General features: G+C 51.5%; 7 protein-coding genes across 7 annotated transcripts; 4 read left to right on the top strand and 3 right to left on the bottom strand.

Annotated features, from left to right (window-relative positions):
- Window positions 1-1369: 1369 nt before the first annotated feature.
- Window positions 1370-3062, bottom strand: BDZ99DRAFT_568929 (alpha/beta-hydrolase). The gene is made up of 2 exons (XM_033727832.1): window positions 2963-3062; window positions 1370-2903 (listed from the first exon to the last, which is right to left on the bottom strand). The coding sequence occupies exon 2, from the start codon at window positions 2720-2722 to the stop codon at window positions 1832-1834; it is 891 nt and encodes a 296-aa protein (XP_033579163.1). The 5' UTR covers window positions 2723-2903; window positions 2963-3062; the 3' UTR covers window positions 1370-1831.
- A 1612-nt stretch (window positions 3063-4674) lies between these two features.
- Window positions 4675-7133, top strand: BDZ99DRAFT_439183 (uncharacterized protein; the record flags this gene model as incomplete). Its single annotated transcript, XM_033717648.1, has 2 exons — window positions 4675-5331; window positions 5386-7133. The coding sequence occupies exons 1-2, from the start codon at window positions 4767-4769 to the stop codon at window positions 7131-7133; spliced, it is 2313 nt and encodes a 770-aa protein (XP_033579162.1). The 5' UTR covers window positions 4675-4766.
- Window positions 7134-7638: 505 nt separating this feature from the next.
- BDZ99DRAFT_263097 (uncharacterized protein) lies at window positions 7639-8640 on the top strand. Its single transcript, XM_033713809.1, has 3 exons — window positions 7639-7750; window positions 7981-8079; window positions 8138-8640. The coding sequence occupies exons 1-3, from the start codon at window positions 7720-7722 to the stop codon at window positions 8605-8607; spliced, it is 600 nt and encodes a 199-aa protein (XP_033579161.1). The 5' UTR covers window positions 7639-7719; the 3' UTR covers window positions 8608-8640.
- Window positions 8641-9300: 660 nt separating this feature from the next.
- Window positions 9301-10239, top strand: BDZ99DRAFT_341836 (HET-domain-containing protein; the record flags this gene model as incomplete). The annotated part of the gene is made up of 2 exons (XM_033714381.1): window positions 9301-9428; window positions 9480-10239. Coding segments are annotated over 2 exons (888 nt in total), but the record flags the coding sequence as incomplete, so codon positions are not given.
- Window positions 10240-11618: 1379 nt separating this feature from the next.
- On the bottom strand, window positions 11619-12502 carry BDZ99DRAFT_496685 (uncharacterized protein; the record flags this gene model as incomplete). Its single annotated transcript, XM_033723460.1, has 2 exons — window positions 11619-11843; window positions 11903-12502. 2 exons carry the CDS (start codon window positions 12500-12502, stop codon window positions 11619-11621), a joined length of 825 nt encoding a protein of 274 aa, XP_033579159.1.
- A 1532-nt stretch (window positions 12503-14034) lies between these two features.
- Window positions 14035-14310, top strand: BDZ99DRAFT_263081 (uncharacterized protein). Its single transcript, XM_033713808.1, has one exon. It carries the CDS (start codon window positions 14099-14101, stop codon window positions 14252-14254), a length of 156 nt encoding a protein of 51 aa, XP_033579158.1. The 5' UTR covers window positions 14035-14098; the 3' UTR covers window positions 14255-14310.
- A 356-nt stretch (window positions 14311-14666) lies between these two features.
- Window positions 14667-16279, bottom strand: BDZ99DRAFT_263080 (uncharacterized protein; the record flags this gene model as incomplete). The annotated part of the gene is made up of 1 exon (XM_033713807.1): window positions 14667-16279. A coding segment is annotated over one exon (1548 nt), but the record flags the coding sequence as incomplete, so codon positions are not given.
- Window positions 16280-16671: the final 392 nt, after the last annotated feature.

Genomic DNA, 16671 nt, shown 5'->3' with positions numbered 1-16671 from the left:
GATGTAGAGTTTCGGATGCCCTGGATCTCACCGGCTTAATTTGAGTTGTTTTGTCACGTGAATGGCGCTGCAGAAGGTCCTGTACTCACCTGACTTGAAGTGGAACACGATATACAGATTCCGAGAGCTTAGATCTCATCGTGTTGTATTAGAGCATTTTGAAGGTTGGCTGGTAACGTTTGAGGTTTCCGACTAGCTCATATCATTCACCACACGATGTAAGATCCCGAGAGCTCAGATCTCAATCTGCCGTTTCGAGGCATTTTGATGGTCGGTCAGTAACGTCTGAAGCCCTTCGATTGGCTCATTTGGAACGCAACACGATGTGTATGCTTCAAAGCTCTAGATCTCACACGGTCAATCCGGGGCGGTTTGGCATATGGAAAATGCCGTGGGAGGTCCTCTGAATGGCCCCTCTGAAGTACTACACGGTGTAAGTGTTCCGATAGTCTATACCTCCACGGTGCTGTGTTGAGGCATTTTGATTGGTGGCTGATATCGTGTGGAGTCCTTTGGAATGGGTTGGAGCCTTGCAACGCGATACAAAGGTTCGGAGGTCGCAGATCTCACTGGGGCGAATTGCGGTGTTTTGATACGTCCTTGGCGTCGTCTGAAAGCCCCTGGATAGGCGAGAAGATGCAAGATGGAATGTAAAGTTTTCGAGGCTCCAAATTAAATGTGCTGTTTCATAGCGTTTTGGAAGGTAGCTGGTAACGTTCGAGGTACTTTGAAAGGACTGAAAAGACGCAACATAATGTAAAGGTGGGAGACTCAAGATCTCGCAAGGTTGATTCGGGAGGTTTTGGTGAGTGGATAACCGTGTTTGAGAGACTCTGATTGGGCAAAAAATAATAGTGGGGATTAACGATTCGGAGGCCTTGAATCAAGAGAAGGCTGATTTTGAGCATCTTGATAGGTGCTTAGTAACGTCTGGAGTCCCCTGGTGAGGGTGAACAATCGACAACGTGATGTAGGGGGTCAGAGGCCCCAAATCGGAGGGGCGGTGAATTAGAGCTTTTGACACGTGAGTGGCGGTGTTTGACTGCTTTTAATTTGGTTGAAAATGGCGTAGTAGGATGTCAAGGTCTGGAGGCCCTAGGTCCAGAGGGGGTCAATCTGAGGGGTTTGATGCGTTCGTGGCGGCGTTTGACGGTCCTCAACCGGGTGGAATGTGACAGGGGAGGATGTAAAGGCCGGAGGGTACAAACTTGAACGCGGTGAAATACGGGGTATTCAGCACATAGCTAGCGGCACTTGGAGGACTTTGATAGAGCGATGGAACAGGTCTTGGGATGTACAGGTTGACGAGCCAAAAACGTAGCGGCTTGGATGTCACTTTGGAGTAGTGAGTTGAACTGTTGATGCGCTTCGACTAGTTGCATACGTGTTCAGGCCAAAGATAACAATGTTGGTAATTTGGAGCGTGGACAAATCCTGAAGGTATAAATGATCATACTCAATGAGTTTCCTCGTGTATAGTCCCGTCCGAAAGCCTTCGAAAGAGGTAAAAAAAGCACAAGACGATGTCAAAAACGGGAGAGCCTATATTGAGCACGCGAGAATGGAGGCTCTTGGAAGGTAGCTGGTACCGCATGAAGGCTTCCAATAACGTCGCTCAAATTCCAGCAAGATGTAGCTTTACTGAGGGTTTAATCTGAATCCTAGGTGGTAGATTTTGAAGCTCGTCATAGCAAGTCGAGCCACTCCAAGCTACGGTACGGAAATAGTCCGATGAGTAGCGAGGGAATAGAGAATAGAGTCACATGATAGAGTCCAGAGTACAAAATGAAAGTTCTGGTACTCTACAACTGCATGAGGCCCTCCCACATGTCTACTGCTTCGTCAGATCCTCCAGGAAATTCTCAAGATACGGCCTGAATGCATCCGGCGCCTCCCAGAAAGGTGCGTGCTGTAGGCCCTCAAGTCTCACACATTTCCCCTTCCACAGATTTGCCCACTTGATCTCATCAATATAGTCGAGGTTGACGAACGGTTCGGCACCTCCGTTCACCACCGCTACTGCCACTGCAGTGTTCGTTTCGACCTCCTTCCGCTGATCGAGTCCGCGGCCTGCAACGCCAGCATTAAACATGACCTTCCGCGCGAGCCCATCGGTACGGGCCACGGCATCGCGCATCCAAGGTTCGTAAGGGATCGCGGTCATGTGAACAAAGCCGTCGATTTCGTCTTCGGTAAGGATCTCGCGGCCCGGCGGGAGAAGGGTTGGGTCGCACGGGAATCTGAAGCCGAGGGCCATTTGGTCAAGACCAATGCATGGGGGTGTGCCGGTAATCATGATACCGAGGAGCTTTGTCTCTGGCGCCGTAGCAGTAGAAGAAGGAGCGAGAAGCGGCATCATTTCGATGGCAATGTGGCCGCCGAGACTCCAGCCGAGGACCACAACATGGGAGACGTGTAGGGATGAAAGAAGCTGAACTGCGGTGGCGGCGTAGGCAGCTTGGGTGTAACTGGCGGCTGGATCCGCGGCATTGGAGGAGGCGCCATGGCCTGGGAGGTCGAGGGCGATGATGCGGTATTTCGTTGCGATTTGGGGTGCGTTGAAGACGGGACGGAAGATTTGAGAGTTGGAAGAGTTGCCGTGAATGAGGAGGAGAGCGGGTGCATTTGGGGAGGCCACCAGGGCGGGCTTGGAATCGATGTAGGAGATTGTCCCGTAAGGTGTTGCTAAACTTGAAGGCTCAGGCATGAGTTGCGCAGCCATGGTTGATGTTTGCAAGCAAAAAAATCTCTCTGCGAAGAAGAGTTCGACGTTGTGTGCGTTAGTCACACAATTCGGAGGCCTGGTTATCCGAAACTTGTGTGGAATTGGATGTTGGACTTGCCAAATTTATAGATCTCCTCCAGCAAGCTCGGACACAGTTTCGGCTGTTTACTCTACAGCACTATAGGGCGATGAGAGCTTCACTTAGAAATCCAGAGAGCGATTGCCTATACCACGTACGTGCTTATCGATACCAGTCTAGAGAGGCAAACTCTGAAAGGATTTATAGCAAGAACTAGAGTACCGATGCCCTTATTGAGTAGCGGACGCTTGATTTGGGGTTGATATGGCTAGTGCTGATATAAGCTTTGAATCCTACCGATAGCGAGGATGGTGCGGTCGAAATAGAAAGGTATGAGCAAGTAGTTACGGTCAAACGTTCTCGAGATGAGGGGTATCTCGTTTGTGCTGATCACGAGACTTGGTGTAAGGATTGCGATGATTTCAGAGGTAACACGGTTTTCTAGCCATATAAATTCAAATGAAGCAGTTCAAACCACCTATTCCGAAATGCACACACTTTCTCTTAATTAATGGTAGTGTTGTAGGTGGCCCTTGCTTATTCTAGCAGCTTCCTGTCGGCTTTGCGCAGCACTACAAACCTCAACACCATCGAACCTCTCCGTTGCGAAAACTGCGATTGGCGCGTTCGGATCGCCCCTGATGATCGTAAGCTACGCGTTCTACATGTCCGGAGTAGGTGCACGATGCGCGCTCAATAATATCAAGGGGGGCAGAAAATACCACGGCACACCGGAAGTCTTGCAGCATCATAAAAGCTACAAAGGTCTGCGCGCTATACGAGTCGGTGAACACATGTTGTGGATAATCCTTAGCACTGAAGAAGCTGCTAATAGGGGCCATGAGGCGCAATGTTCGATCCAGAGAGGGTAGATCTCAAAATAGGCGGTATAAACTGCCGCTTTTCAACTTGCTAGGTCAGATAATGAAACACCCCATGATCTTACTCATCTTTAATACGCTGGAAGGCCCCTTAAGCAATAGGATCTTAAAATTGCAAAGGCTTCAATTTGAATTCACAAGTGTTGTAATGCGCCGTCCATTGGAGGGGCCAGAATGGAATCGATGCGCCGAAATCAACATTTCTTGAGGTGCAAGCAGGCTTTTAATAGCATAGACTACCAGCTCGAGACTCCTCAGAATGTATGAATTTGACATGCAAAAAGAAGTGACGACGAAGGAGCAATGTGTCCTGTCGGTCACGTGATATCCTGCCACGACCTCTGAGGATAAAAATCTGTAGATCTGCCTCGTACTTCAACGAAATGCGAGATAGCCATGGGAAATTAAGCCCAATAGGACAACACTCTGTTGCAATAGTGTCTGGGAAGGGCATGTGGCGCTGCAGGTCTGGGGGCCAATGAGGCTGTGCTCGCAGAGACCATCTCGAACTCCGCACTCTGTTGTTGCGTGAAGATGCTCTACGCCAATGACAAAGACGAAGCGTTCCGAGAGCAGCCTATTACGAGGCAGACTTGGGACGCGATGAGCAACTGATACCCGTTGGGTATCTCCAGCAGCCACATATGCGCAGCGCAAGGCGCAGACGGATACCTGCGAGGCCCCTCGCATTGACATCATGGCGTGACACCAGAATCCTTCTAGAAGGTTGCCTCACTTGGTTAGGTAAGATTAGCCCCCAGGTCCGACCAATTCCACCCCGCCGGCTTTGGAGTGAGCCTTGTGCCGCCCCTGCAACCAACCACCACCCAACACCAAACCACGTCGAGGCAAGGATCCGGCCTTTTTTGCCACAGCTCCGCCTCAGGCTGCTCCCGACTATCACCCACCTGGCCCGCGGTGTGCGCTGTGCACCAGTCAAGGCTGCGGCATCTGACCACCTTCGTCGCTTTCCTACCTTTGTACTGGATACCCGCTCTTGTATATTTAGGACCTCCCAAACCCATCTTCTTCTGGTGTTAACACTCCCTATGACTACCTATGACTACCTAGATCTATCATCATGAAACTCGAAAAACCCGCACCGGAGGCAGCAGGCTCATTGCCGCACGACTCAGTGCTCGCCTCCTCTGCTTCCAACTCCAACTCGGATAATAATGCCCGCCCGCCATCATACCACGCCGAGGACCAAGAGCCGCCGAACCAGATCCCAGAGGACCTCAGCGGAAGGCTGCGCAATTTGAATCTTAGCCAGCCCGCTGGGATCCAGACACCCACCAGCGACCAATTGATTGCCCACCTTAAACTTCTTGAAGCGTTCTGGAGGTTGAAAGACGAGATCGGCAAATGGGACGGTCTTTTTGATATTTCTGACCCAAGTGGTGAGCTCGCTGAAGATGCAGCTGCCAGAGCCAAAGTGTGCGAGAAGAGATGGGCTGTCTATGTAGCGCGAGCCGTCGACCGCTTCGAAGCCTGGTGGACTCGATGCATTCCGCAGTCGAAGGGCGGGCGGGGAGGCGGGAAACTGCGACTTATCAATCTGATGACCGACAAGTCAATCCATCTCGTTGCTGGTGAAGGGCAGCCACTGGGCTATTTGACAGACCGCAATCACCTTCCGCCGCTTGGTAAGTAGTCATCGTTAATTCGAGGGACGGAATCGAGAAAACTGACGCCTGTAGATGTCATTATGGTCTGGCACTCCTTTTTGCTAAACCCGCGATGCTTTTTCGAAGACTGCTTGCGCCTCGGAAAGATGGATTTCTTTGCCACGGGAATGCCCTGGGGCGCCATTGATGCTCTTATTGATCCCGTCACTTTCGACTACACACCCGGCGACGAAGCCAGAGGGCACTTCGAAGGCATGACCGGATGTCTCTGGGACAATCTTCAAGACCCTCTGACCAAGACACTGTATTGCCCAGCTTGCAATCGCAATGTCACAGTGCCCTGGACCGCTCGATGTGGCTACAATGGCTCATCTGAGTTCGAGTCTGGGAATGGTCTAGCAGACAAAGACTTCATCGCTGTATGCAAAGGCTGCAAGTTCACCCTCACACACGAAGCCCTCCGCGTCGCGAAATTCCGTCGCGATACTCAGGCCCTTCTTTTCGAAGACCTGCCACTTCCGGGCACAGTTCTCCAAGTCGATGGCGCTCCGATGAAGCTTCGTACTGTGGGCAAAAATGTACTTCCCGAATGCACGTTCCCTTCATATCTCGTCACCGCTGGCCTCAGCGGCACTATCATGGAGGCTACGGATCCTAAAGCGAACCCCTTCTGTACAGTCAACTCAATTAAGAGCATCTTCGAGAAAGGCGTAACGGATAAAAATCTCGTCAAGAAAATTAAAAGTGCCTCCCTCGTCTATCGCCACGAGAAAGTTGCCATCCGCCGTATGATGTCGCGTTACTGGTTCAACTACTCCCCGTTCGCCCTAGATCTCGCCGGCGCCGTCATTCGCCAGGGATCTTTCGTCGACAAAATGCACGCCATAGACTGGCTGCACTCGCCCGCCCTCTCTGCAACCATGTCCCGCTGCCTCACCAAATACTCGCGCTTCTTCTCGATTATGGCGCTAAACCCGAGCAAAGTCGCCGTCCCGACCCTCGACGTCGACCTCGCGTGGCACACGCATCAAACCGCCCCAGCACTCTACTACCTCTACTCTCAAACCAAAACCAGCAAGCTCATCGACCACGACGACAAGATCGAAGAAGGCGCCCTCAACGACGCCTTTGTCTGGACCTCCCGCACCTACCAAAACAAATACAGGGAGCCCTACAGCGAGTGCACATGCTGGTACTGCGAAGCCGTGCGCGAGACGCGCATCAGCGGCTTCTCGAAGCTCTTCAAGAGCAACAACTACCAGACCTCCGAGAACGTCCACGATATCCCAGGCATCACAAACGATCCCAACACGGCTCCGCATATCAGCGCGCACAATGTCGTGCACGACTCCTCCATCGTGACGAAGAATAAGAATAGGGTCAAGGCCGCGGGTATGGATGCCGCGTACCATTCGGCCTGTGCGCGCGCGCGGAAGAAGGGCCGTCCGGAACCGAGACGCGATGACTATTTCTACTATTATGCGTGGGGATATCCGATCATGTATCCGATGTATATGCCCTACTATGTCGACCCGTGTGTTGGCGGTGCGGCGGGCGCTGGGGTCTACTCTTGTGACTACGGCAACGTTGATACGAGCAGCGGAGTTGTGGGGTCGTGTGCTGCTGGGACGTGCGGTGGTATGGCAAGCTTTGGGGGCGGAAGTTGTACAGCTTCTGCAGGAGGCTGTGGGGGAGGAGGGGGAGGAGGCGGCTGCGGAGGAGGCGGTGGATGTGGTGGTGGCAGTGGAGGCGGTGGATGTGGTGGTGGCGGTGGAGGAGGAGGTGGAGGGGGATGCGGTGGTGGTGGTGGAGGGGGCTAAGCAATCTATGGGATGATATTGGGGTTTGGGAGTTGATATAACTACCTGTCTTAGTTCTCGTACGTTTATTGGAAATTGTATATCGCCCTTTCTGTAACTTAAAGATATGTAAAAGGAGTCATCCAACTATGCATACTTAAATATGGAATTTTGGCAAGGTTTGAATCCGTACTATCTAATTGAGTGCAATGGAGCATCGCAAAAATGGCGAGGAAATCATCACGCGACTGTGGAGCTTAGCCGAAATTGTCTTAGCTTCCTGTGCCTTAACCTTTCCCTCAGTGTCCCTAGCCCAACCACAACAATCAACTTGAGCTCGTATCTGCCATCATCTCCATCAAATCAGCCATCTTGTTGGGCTCCAAACCGGGAGTGCTTGAGGCCGATCGAGATTCCGAGCCCAGAACATGCTCAAAACTTTAAAACTCTTCCCTTCCTTGTGGCTACCCAATGAGAGATGTTTTTAGCAATGAAGGCGGCTTCAGCCTTTTCGCCTTCTTTGCATTCTTCCATCTACGTGGCATTAGCGGAGCGTATTGTTCGATGAAGGACAGAAATTAATTGTACGAGATAACGGCAGGATTCGATGGGGACCTCTTACTGTACTCGAGGGAAAGGTATAAAGGCCCCCTTCTTTACCTCTCAAATGACCTTGTACTTGTTTCAGAAAAGCCTAGTTCACGTCCCTCCATCCCACGGTCTTTATCTGACCTGATACGGACCTCTCAAGTGTTCATCCTGCAACAATTCATAAAATCCTCGTCAGCCTAAAACATGCCACTCGATGATCCCTATTCATGACTTCACTTTCGTCGAACATGTTATCATCCTGTTGAGATCGTAACAGGGATAGAGCCTTGGGAATACTCATCAGACGAGGCGGATGAGGAGTATGAATCTCTTCAGGCTGAAGCTCGCAGAAAACGGGATGCTCGTGAACGCGAAAGTACGTCGACTAAGCTGTTTCTTAGACCCCTCCTCCTCCAACTTACCAACTTTTATAGCAGGGCCACACAGTAATAGGCCTACGCAAGCATTCAATGGCCCTGTCTTCAACAACTGCAATATCAACTTCATCTCATTAGCTCCGGCTCAACCACTCGCTTCATTACCAGCTCCACCCCGTCCAGCCACCCTCCCGTCAGCCTCTCTGCACGCACTACAACCGTATCCACCTTCCCAACACCCTTACGTCTGCCTCGGCACCGCAGCTGTCCCACTCGCCACAACTGAATATCCGTCCTACATCACTGACATCGACTCATGTTCCACATGCGGCGCTCGTCTAGATTACAACAATTGGCCCAATCTAAACAGCGTCCCCCCTCCTCTATTCTTATACGAGTCGCACATCGCCATCACGGCGACTAACAGTCAGCTGCATTATAGCTGCTTAATATACAAGGAAAACCTTCTACGACTGCGGTGCCGATGCTCGTTAGTGACCTGGTACAGCACTTATGGAACCATCTGAATCGGGGAGGGGAGAGTGTGATGGAGGCCCACAGGGTCAATGGTGGTGGAGGGGCAGGGTGGGGTGCTAGGGTGTATACGGGTGCATTTTTAGGAAGAGGTCTAGAGGTATGATGCCGACGGAGATGGATTCAGGTGTTGATTTCATCGATTGGAATGAAAAGTAGGCGTAATACACGTGACCATAGCGTCTACGGAGAAGCGTTGTTGATATGCAAACAAAATATTCTCTAGCATGATAGTCTCTAAATCCCATCTACGAAGCACAGTTTGAGTGGCTTTGCCTGAATTCGCTGGCGAAAGAGTAGACATAGAGTACAGTCACATGATTACCCTAAGCCAATATTGTCCTAGCGTCGAGACTCAGCCCATCCCCGAGGCATCAACCATCACTCAACCCTTCAAGCATCATTTGTGTCCTTTCCGCGCCGTAGCAACCGCGTTGGATTCTATCCAACGCAGTTCTTTCGTCCTGCTTCTTTCACTTCTAAGAACCAGGCAACGGACGTCAGGCTTCCTGGTATCCATCATTGCTTTTTTCAGCCTTGCGACGAGAAGTGTTGTCGACGATGATGTCTTGACAATACATTCCACCTCCATACACTGGACCTCTTGATTCCAAGGCAAAGCCAGTGCGTTTAGTTGCCTCCCAACCTTCCTCAGACACGCACGCCAGTGCGAGGCTATCATCAACATGCGCCTCATTAACGTCAATACCTACGAGATCGAAGAGTTCTTTGGCTCTGATATTCCAAATTACATCGCCCTGTCCCATACTTGGCTACCCCAAGAAGAGCCATCGTTCCAGGACTGGTCGAACGCGTATCGCAGCGCGAAGACATGCGCCGACGGCGTCGTAGTGGGCATGCGAAGAATCATGACCGAGCTCAACAAGGTACTCGGCTATGAAAAAATCCACAACTTCATTTGCAAATCTCAAACTCTCGATGGCACGTACTGCTGGGCGGATACCGTGTGCATCGACAAATCGAGCAGTGCGGAGTTATCCGAGGCCATAAATTCCATGTACAAGATATACCGGAACTGTCATCACTGTCTTGTTTACTTAGCGGATGTCAAGGCTGAAACCAAGCACTCGAAAGATGAATACTCGCGTCTTGTCCAGTCGAGGTGGTTCACCCGCGGGTGGACCTTACAGGAGTTGATCGCACCCGAAGACCTCGTATTTTATGACAAGAATTGGAGGTACCTCGGGCTCAGGAATATCTACTTGGCTGCCATTCAGCAAACTACAGGCATCTCAACGGACGTGCTTGTAGGTACTACGAATCTAAAATCATACAGCATCGCAGAACGGATGTCATGGGCATCAAAGCGAACGACAACGCGGGAGGAGGACTTGGCTTATTGTCTGCTAGGTATCCTTGATATCAACATGCCATTACTCTATGGAGAAGGCGAGAAGGCTTTTCAGAGATTACAAGAAGAGATCATCAAGAAGTATGACGACGACAGTGTCTTTGTTTGGAGCTGTTCCTCGGCCTCCTCTAGCACTTACCGCGGCATTCTAGCGAGGTCTCCATCAGAGTTCGCGAACTCTAGAGGGATATCTTTCTTCGGATCCAGATACAGCGAGCCATATTCGATGACGAACCAAGGACTTCGAGCTCAGTTTTACGGATGGTCCGTTCCGGGCGTACCAGACGAGTTTGAAGTCGTGCTAAATTGCCGAAATGACGCTCAGAAGAATGTCACAATTCGCCTCCGCAGGATATCTCCCTCCTTGCCATTTTACGCCCGCGTCGACAGCCACCATAGTCACATCACCAATCTACCTCAGCAACGTGCAATCAAGATTGAAATAAGGAATGTTTACGTGAGAGAAGAAATCTGTCTCACTACATCACATCGATCCTCTCGTGCTCGCGGAGTATGTTTCCAACTCACGCCGCGCGGCTTATTCGTGAAAAACACATGGCGGCTCGTATCCAGGGAGCATTGGCAGTGCGAACAGCCATTCCAGTACCCTACACACCAGAGATGGGCGGGGTTAATGTTCACATTTCCCGAGGATTCTGACATTCGACACAGGCATAAAGTATCAGATACAACTTCGGACAAGCCAATCTTTTGTATTATGGCAGCGTTACAACACCGGGCCACAAGGCGTTACTATGCCATGCGTATAGAGTTCGGTCTAGAGGAATGGTGTAGTTGGGATGAAGATGAGCTATCTAGCTTGTGGGCTAGGGTACGACTTGGGGACGTGCAACAACCCTACGACCCCTCTCTTAGTACTCCAACAATTATTTCTGATACGGAACGAATGGTGCAGCTTAGCCCTGCTTTGATGAATGACGACCTGTGGCTATCCACAGCTGTTCCCTACTCAATGGAAAATGGTCACATTGGTGTTATTTAGTTTTGTAACAGACTATCCGGTTTCCGGTGGTCTTGTCTTTGATCTCTGGACTCTTAAATTCATTCTGATTTTTTGGACTTCACTGGAGCATCCCTAACGATGGCACGAAGGCATCAAATCAAATGACTCAAGCTCTTAACTCATGCTGCGTTGAAGGCGGAGTCTTATACGGTGCAGCAATTGAAGGTTTTTAGTTCTGCTAGGCCGATAGGACAGATAGTAGGGGAGCGCTGTGGCGGCGTTCATACCTCTAGTTTTCTGTGTTCTCATTCTTGCTCTTACGGCTTCTACATCTTTCCAAATTTATGCGAGTCCGTTGTAGTATCCCAAAAGATAGGATCACTACATCAAATCAGGAAGGCCACGATCCTGATTTCAGCTGTGCGGGTAACGAAGATTCAGAGAGACGCAATTGAAGATGTTTAGCTGCAGGGAAGTAATGGTACTCTTACTTTCAGATATTGTCGAGGTTTCTATATTTATTTGCCTCAATGGTCACAAGTCTTCACGTTCAGATCACTAGAGTCGGTAGCAAAAGGTAGCATTCCGTGATCATAAGTCAACTACTTGTTGAACTTCTGCCTTTCTCTCGCTCATGCCGTCTCTATGGGACTCTGCTCTGGCCCCTCTCAAGCCTCTCCTTCGCCACCCTGGCCCTCTCCGTGGCCACCCTCCTCGTCTCCTCCCTCTGTCTCCTCTTCGACCGCCTCCTCGCCCTCCGCGAAGCCACTAGTACCCAAGTTGGCCTCCTTGATGCCAACCCACCCGTTCTGCTCAATCTCTCGAAACTCGGCATTGCGGTCCCTCAGATCCACCAAGGACTGGCAAATGCCCGCCAGTCTGACCTCCAGCTTCTAAACCCAACGTAAGCCACACTCTTCCACCAACATAATTACTACCACAAAATCCTTACCTTCTGCTCCCAACGGCACACCACATCCGCCGGCACCTCCAACGCGGCCCTCAGCCTCGAGATCTCCACTCCTACCGCCTTGTTCCACTCATGCTCCACCTCCTCCTCCTCCTCCTCCTCCTCCTCCTCCACCTCGGCCCCCCTCGCCGCCCTCGTCGTCCGCTTCTTCGGTGTCGTGCGCTTCGGCTCCGCCGCGGGGGCCTGCAGCCACGTGACCCTCTCCTTCCCGCCCACGACGTTCTGGTACCGCAAGTAGCAGTCGTCCTGCACCCGCTCCTTCGCCGCACGTGCGCGGCTCTGGAGGCCCTGGTTGATGCCGATCTCCTCGCGGAACAGGATCCAGGCGACGGCGAGGTAGAGCTTGACGAGGTTGGGGGCGTCCTCGGGGCAGGCGAAGGGCAGGCCGACGGTGCCGCGCGTGAAAGGGTAGGCGGCCCAGTGGGTGATGAAGTTGTCCCAGTTCGGGTTGCCGCCTTTGGACTCGCGCAGGAGGTCTGTGAGGATGGTGGGGGGGATGCCGGTCGCTGCGTGGAAGCGGTGGAGGGCGGTGGCGGCTTCTGCGGGGGTGAGGGTGGTTGGGGTGTACGAGGTGGACGCCATTGTGTAGAGTAGGTGTATTTGTGGTGGGTAGTGTTTGAAGAGCTGGTTTGCGGTGTCTCTGGTGCTGAAGAGGTTGAGGACGTCGAAATCGGAGCTGGTCGGTTGGAGGTTTGGAGCTGGAACTTCAGTGAAGCTCAAATAGGTCTAAGCGAACGTGGACCACGTGCTGATACGTGACGGTTTCAAGCGGCAGGGTGAAGGGACGCGGAAAGGTAAGGTTCAACGCGGAAGGTTCGTGTGCACGACTTGAAGTTGAGCTGAGTGGGCCATCGAAAGGACCGTGAAGTTGATACGGCAGGAGGGGCTACAGCAACCTTTAACATCCAGCAGGACTACAACACGGTAGACTCATTTATCGCACTGCTTTCTATTTCTTGGTATCCGGGTAGGCTGTTGGGACTTCAGACAAAATGAGAACTCCACGCAGTACCTTTTGACTGACTACCTGCCTACACGCCGGGGTACCCCTTACAGTGGTGTCGAGTGAGCAAAATAGAAGCTCGAGTACGGAGTTATCTATGTGTCTATGTTTTGAGGCTTTAAACATGATGGAAAGATCTGTGCAGTGTGAACCAGACTATCTCTTGACTAACCAGTAGCTTACTAGCTGGGCTACTCCTCACGGTGGTGTTTAGTGAGCAGAGATCAAATATACACAGTAGGATATCCATATAGCCCCGCTTTGAGGCTCTACAAACAATGTAAAGGTCAACGCAGTGGAAATCGGGCTACCTTTTGTCTAACCGAAGACGTGCTAACTACGGTACTCCTTGCAGGGGTGTTGAGCGAGCGAGAGCGGCGCTCGAGCAGTAAGATGTTTGTGCGCCTAAACTATGACCTAGTGCTATACATCTCCCCGTGAAGAAATTTGTTTCTAGAGGTTCCTGAATCATCCTATAGTTTCCCCGGTTGCAAATACTGCACATTCAGCAGTACAAAAGATCACTTCAGTAAAACTCAAGATACAAGCAAGACACATCAAACCACGGAAGCAAACTTAGGGTGAAGGACCAATATCTAGTTCTGCAACCCGTGAAACATGCTCATAGAGCAGTCTACTTACGCCTTTCTGCCACTGCTTGCAATGCTTCAGTGTATTCACAAAACTTGGAGTAACGACTCACACAATCAAACTGTGTACACCCATCTACCAACGCCCGAGGTGGCGCGGTAGGTTATCAGGGCCGTCAGAATAGTAGGCCTGTATCATTTTAAAATAGGCTAAAGCACTCCAAGCGGCGTCGGAACGGTGCGAGCAACTCATCGCATGTCCAATTTATCTACACCTACCTACCAGCGCTTGGGGTGGCACAGAAGACTATTAAGCTTGCCAAAATGACAGACTTCTATCCTTTTTGAATAGTTTGAAGCACCTCAAACGACGTCAGAACAGTGCTCTACTACTGCTTGCAGTGCCTCAATATATTCGCACAAATTGGAGCAACCACTCACCCAGCCTCTCTATGTACACCTATCTACCAGCGCTTGGGGTGGCATAGAAGGCTATCAGGCTGGCCAAAATGACAGACCTCTACTCGGGTTGCAGCACTACAACCTAGGGTCAGCAACTCATATGCAGTAACGTATCAGGATAGCATGCTGATACAGGAGGAAGTAACAGGTAGTGCAACAGCAGTGCTGCAGCACGGTATCAGTACTGTATCAGGAAACAGGATGAATCAAGTAACGCGTCAGGAAGAGATACCACGTTATGCCCCCGGGGCTGGCCCCCCTCCTTCCCCTAGTATATAAACAACGAGCTAGACACCCATAGAAATCAGAGTTCACATCAATTTCAACCTGAGTCCTCTATTCTCATTGAATAGTTTGAGGCACCTCAAACGGCGTCAGAACGCCGTCAGCCAACTTAGGTGATTCAGCTAGTATGGGTTGTGTTCAACATTACTATATGGTCACGACAACAATTTTATAATCACCACGACTCACAGATCCTATCTGTGTACACCTATCTACCAGCACTTGGGGTGGCATAGAAGGCTATCAGGCTTGCCAAATTGATAGACTTCTATTCTCTTTGAATAGTTTGAGGCACCTCAAACAGCGTCAGAACGCCGTCAGCCAACTTAGGTGATTCAGCTAGTATGGGTTGTGTTCAACATGACTATACGGTCACGACAACAGTTTTGTAATCACCTTCAGTCAATATATACGGAAGTAAGTCAGTTCATTCGTCTTTGGTAAACTATCTTACAAAACCCCCAGTCCCAGCTAGTCCGACCCACCCTCGTCGTCACTATTCGTTCCGAGCAGCCGCGCCTCAATGTCTTCCAGCGCGGTCAGTTCGGAGCCGGCGGAGGACTCGTCGGTCTCATATTCGTCTTCTTCGACACGGCTTGTGTGCTCTTCGGTGGAGATACGGGCTCGCTTGTTGCTATTTCTACCATTTTGGGTAGAATGAGCGCGAGCCAGAGTTGGAAGGGGAACGGTTGAGGTCCGTCCGAACATCGGGTTGCGGCGAGCAACCGGAGGGGCGGTTTCCGTGAGATGTTCCATAGAATTGGGGTCCTGTGACATCTTCGCGATCCCTTGCCTCTCCTGCTCCTCTCCGTCCTCCTCCTCCTCCTCCCCCTCCTCGTCATCATCACCGTACTCATTGTCCGTATATGAGTAGCACGAGACGGCTGAGCCCGCTCGATGTCGTCGCCGCTGGACCTCCGCCAACTGGTCCGGATCGTTGACGTCCCCCTTGTACCACATGTCAGGATCGTAGGATACTGTGTCCGCCAGCTCTTCGTCCTCTTCCTTGAAGTAGTTGACATGGCGCATCTTCAATCCCTGCCAATCCCTCGCCTTGTATTGGGTCAACTTCCCATTCATCTCCTCGAAGCCTTTCAGCACCGCGGCGATTCTCGAGCAATCATCGACGAGGAACATCGTGTCGCGTTCTGGGTCAGTCAAAGTCTCCACCGGCATCTCTAGTTGCTCCTCCAACTTCCTTATCTCGATAAGGTTGTTCCATCGAAGATCGGACTTGAGAATAGGATTTTCGCCGAACCCGGCGGCCTCGCGGATGAGTGCCTTGTTTCTCGAGATCGCAGCTGGGATGAGAATCCGAGCCATGGCGAGGTAGCCTCGAGCAAGGGCGGGCGTGTGTTGGGGATACTCGAAGGGCTTAGGCTTTGGACCAGCGGGAGGGCAGTAGTCTCCAATATCGTAGTACTCGACGCCACGGCAGTACGGATTTGTGAGTTTCTCGACCAGCACTTCCCCAAGGCCACAGGTTGCGGTAAACTGCGCCATCTGCCTCCCGGCGTTGTCAGCGGTGACGTTGCGAGGCTCCCAGGTGGACTTGGGCTGCTTGGGGCCTCGGCGAGGTCTGAGCCAAGACGTGTAATGATTTGGATCGAGTGGCGGGAAGGGAGGCGGAGGATTCCTTGATCGATCAGAGCGTTGCAGAGGCTCCTCGACCGAAGGTGTTGGTGATGGTGGTGGAGGAGGTAGACTCGACATTGTTGTTACTTTGCTGTGTGGGTCTGTGGGTACAGCGGTGGTGGTCGTAGAAGGTGTGATTGAGCAACAAGGAATTGGAGGGTTAGGAGCGAGTTCAAGTACTCGATCCGCTCTTGGAAGAACTGAATTCCTGGGCAAGCTAGTGAGGATTGAAGGTGCTACAGTCCTAGCGTAACTGGGATTGTTGTCAGCGGTGTTGTTGTTTGGAGAGTGGGTACAACTGCGATGGTGGTGGAGAGTGTGATGTTGAAAGGAAGAAGGCGATGAGGGAGTGGGAGTGGGCTTGAATACTTCAGGCGTCCTAGGAGCTGCTATGCAAGCCGGCGAACTGTGGCGCGCGGTTGAGAGGTGGAGTGGTGCAGTGAATGCGTGTCTCTGGGTCGCAATTTGGTGGGTGGTGATGAAATTGTCACCCGCAGGCGCCAGAGCTCCCCATTAATTGTGTCGGGGTTACGGGGCTCTCGAGTGGGAGATGTTTGGTGAAACTGTGCAAATGACGTTGTTGTGGTGTGGCAGCCTGGTGGCTGGTGGCTGGTGTGGAAGCGATTAGGACAATAGAGTTTATATATTTGCTGCAAAATCAACGCACTCCGCCTTCGGGCATTTGGTCACATCGTAACAACACAGAGAAGATTAGCATGGCCCCTGCACTAAGGATGACACGCTTTATCAAAGTGAGCTTACGCATTTTTTTTGGA

Source organism: Mytilinidion resinicola (genome assembly GCF_010093595.1).
Source record: "Mytilinidion resinicola strain CBS 304.34 unplaced genomic scaffold BDZ99scaffold_6, whole genome shotgun sequence".
NCBI classification, from domain to species: Eukaryota; Fungi; Ascomycota; class Dothideomycetes; order Mytilinidiales; family Mytilinidiaceae; genus Mytilinidion; species Mytilinidion resinicola.
The sequence above is the reverse complement of the archived record's forward strand: the minus strand, read 5'-3'. Positions and strand labels throughout refer to the sequence as shown.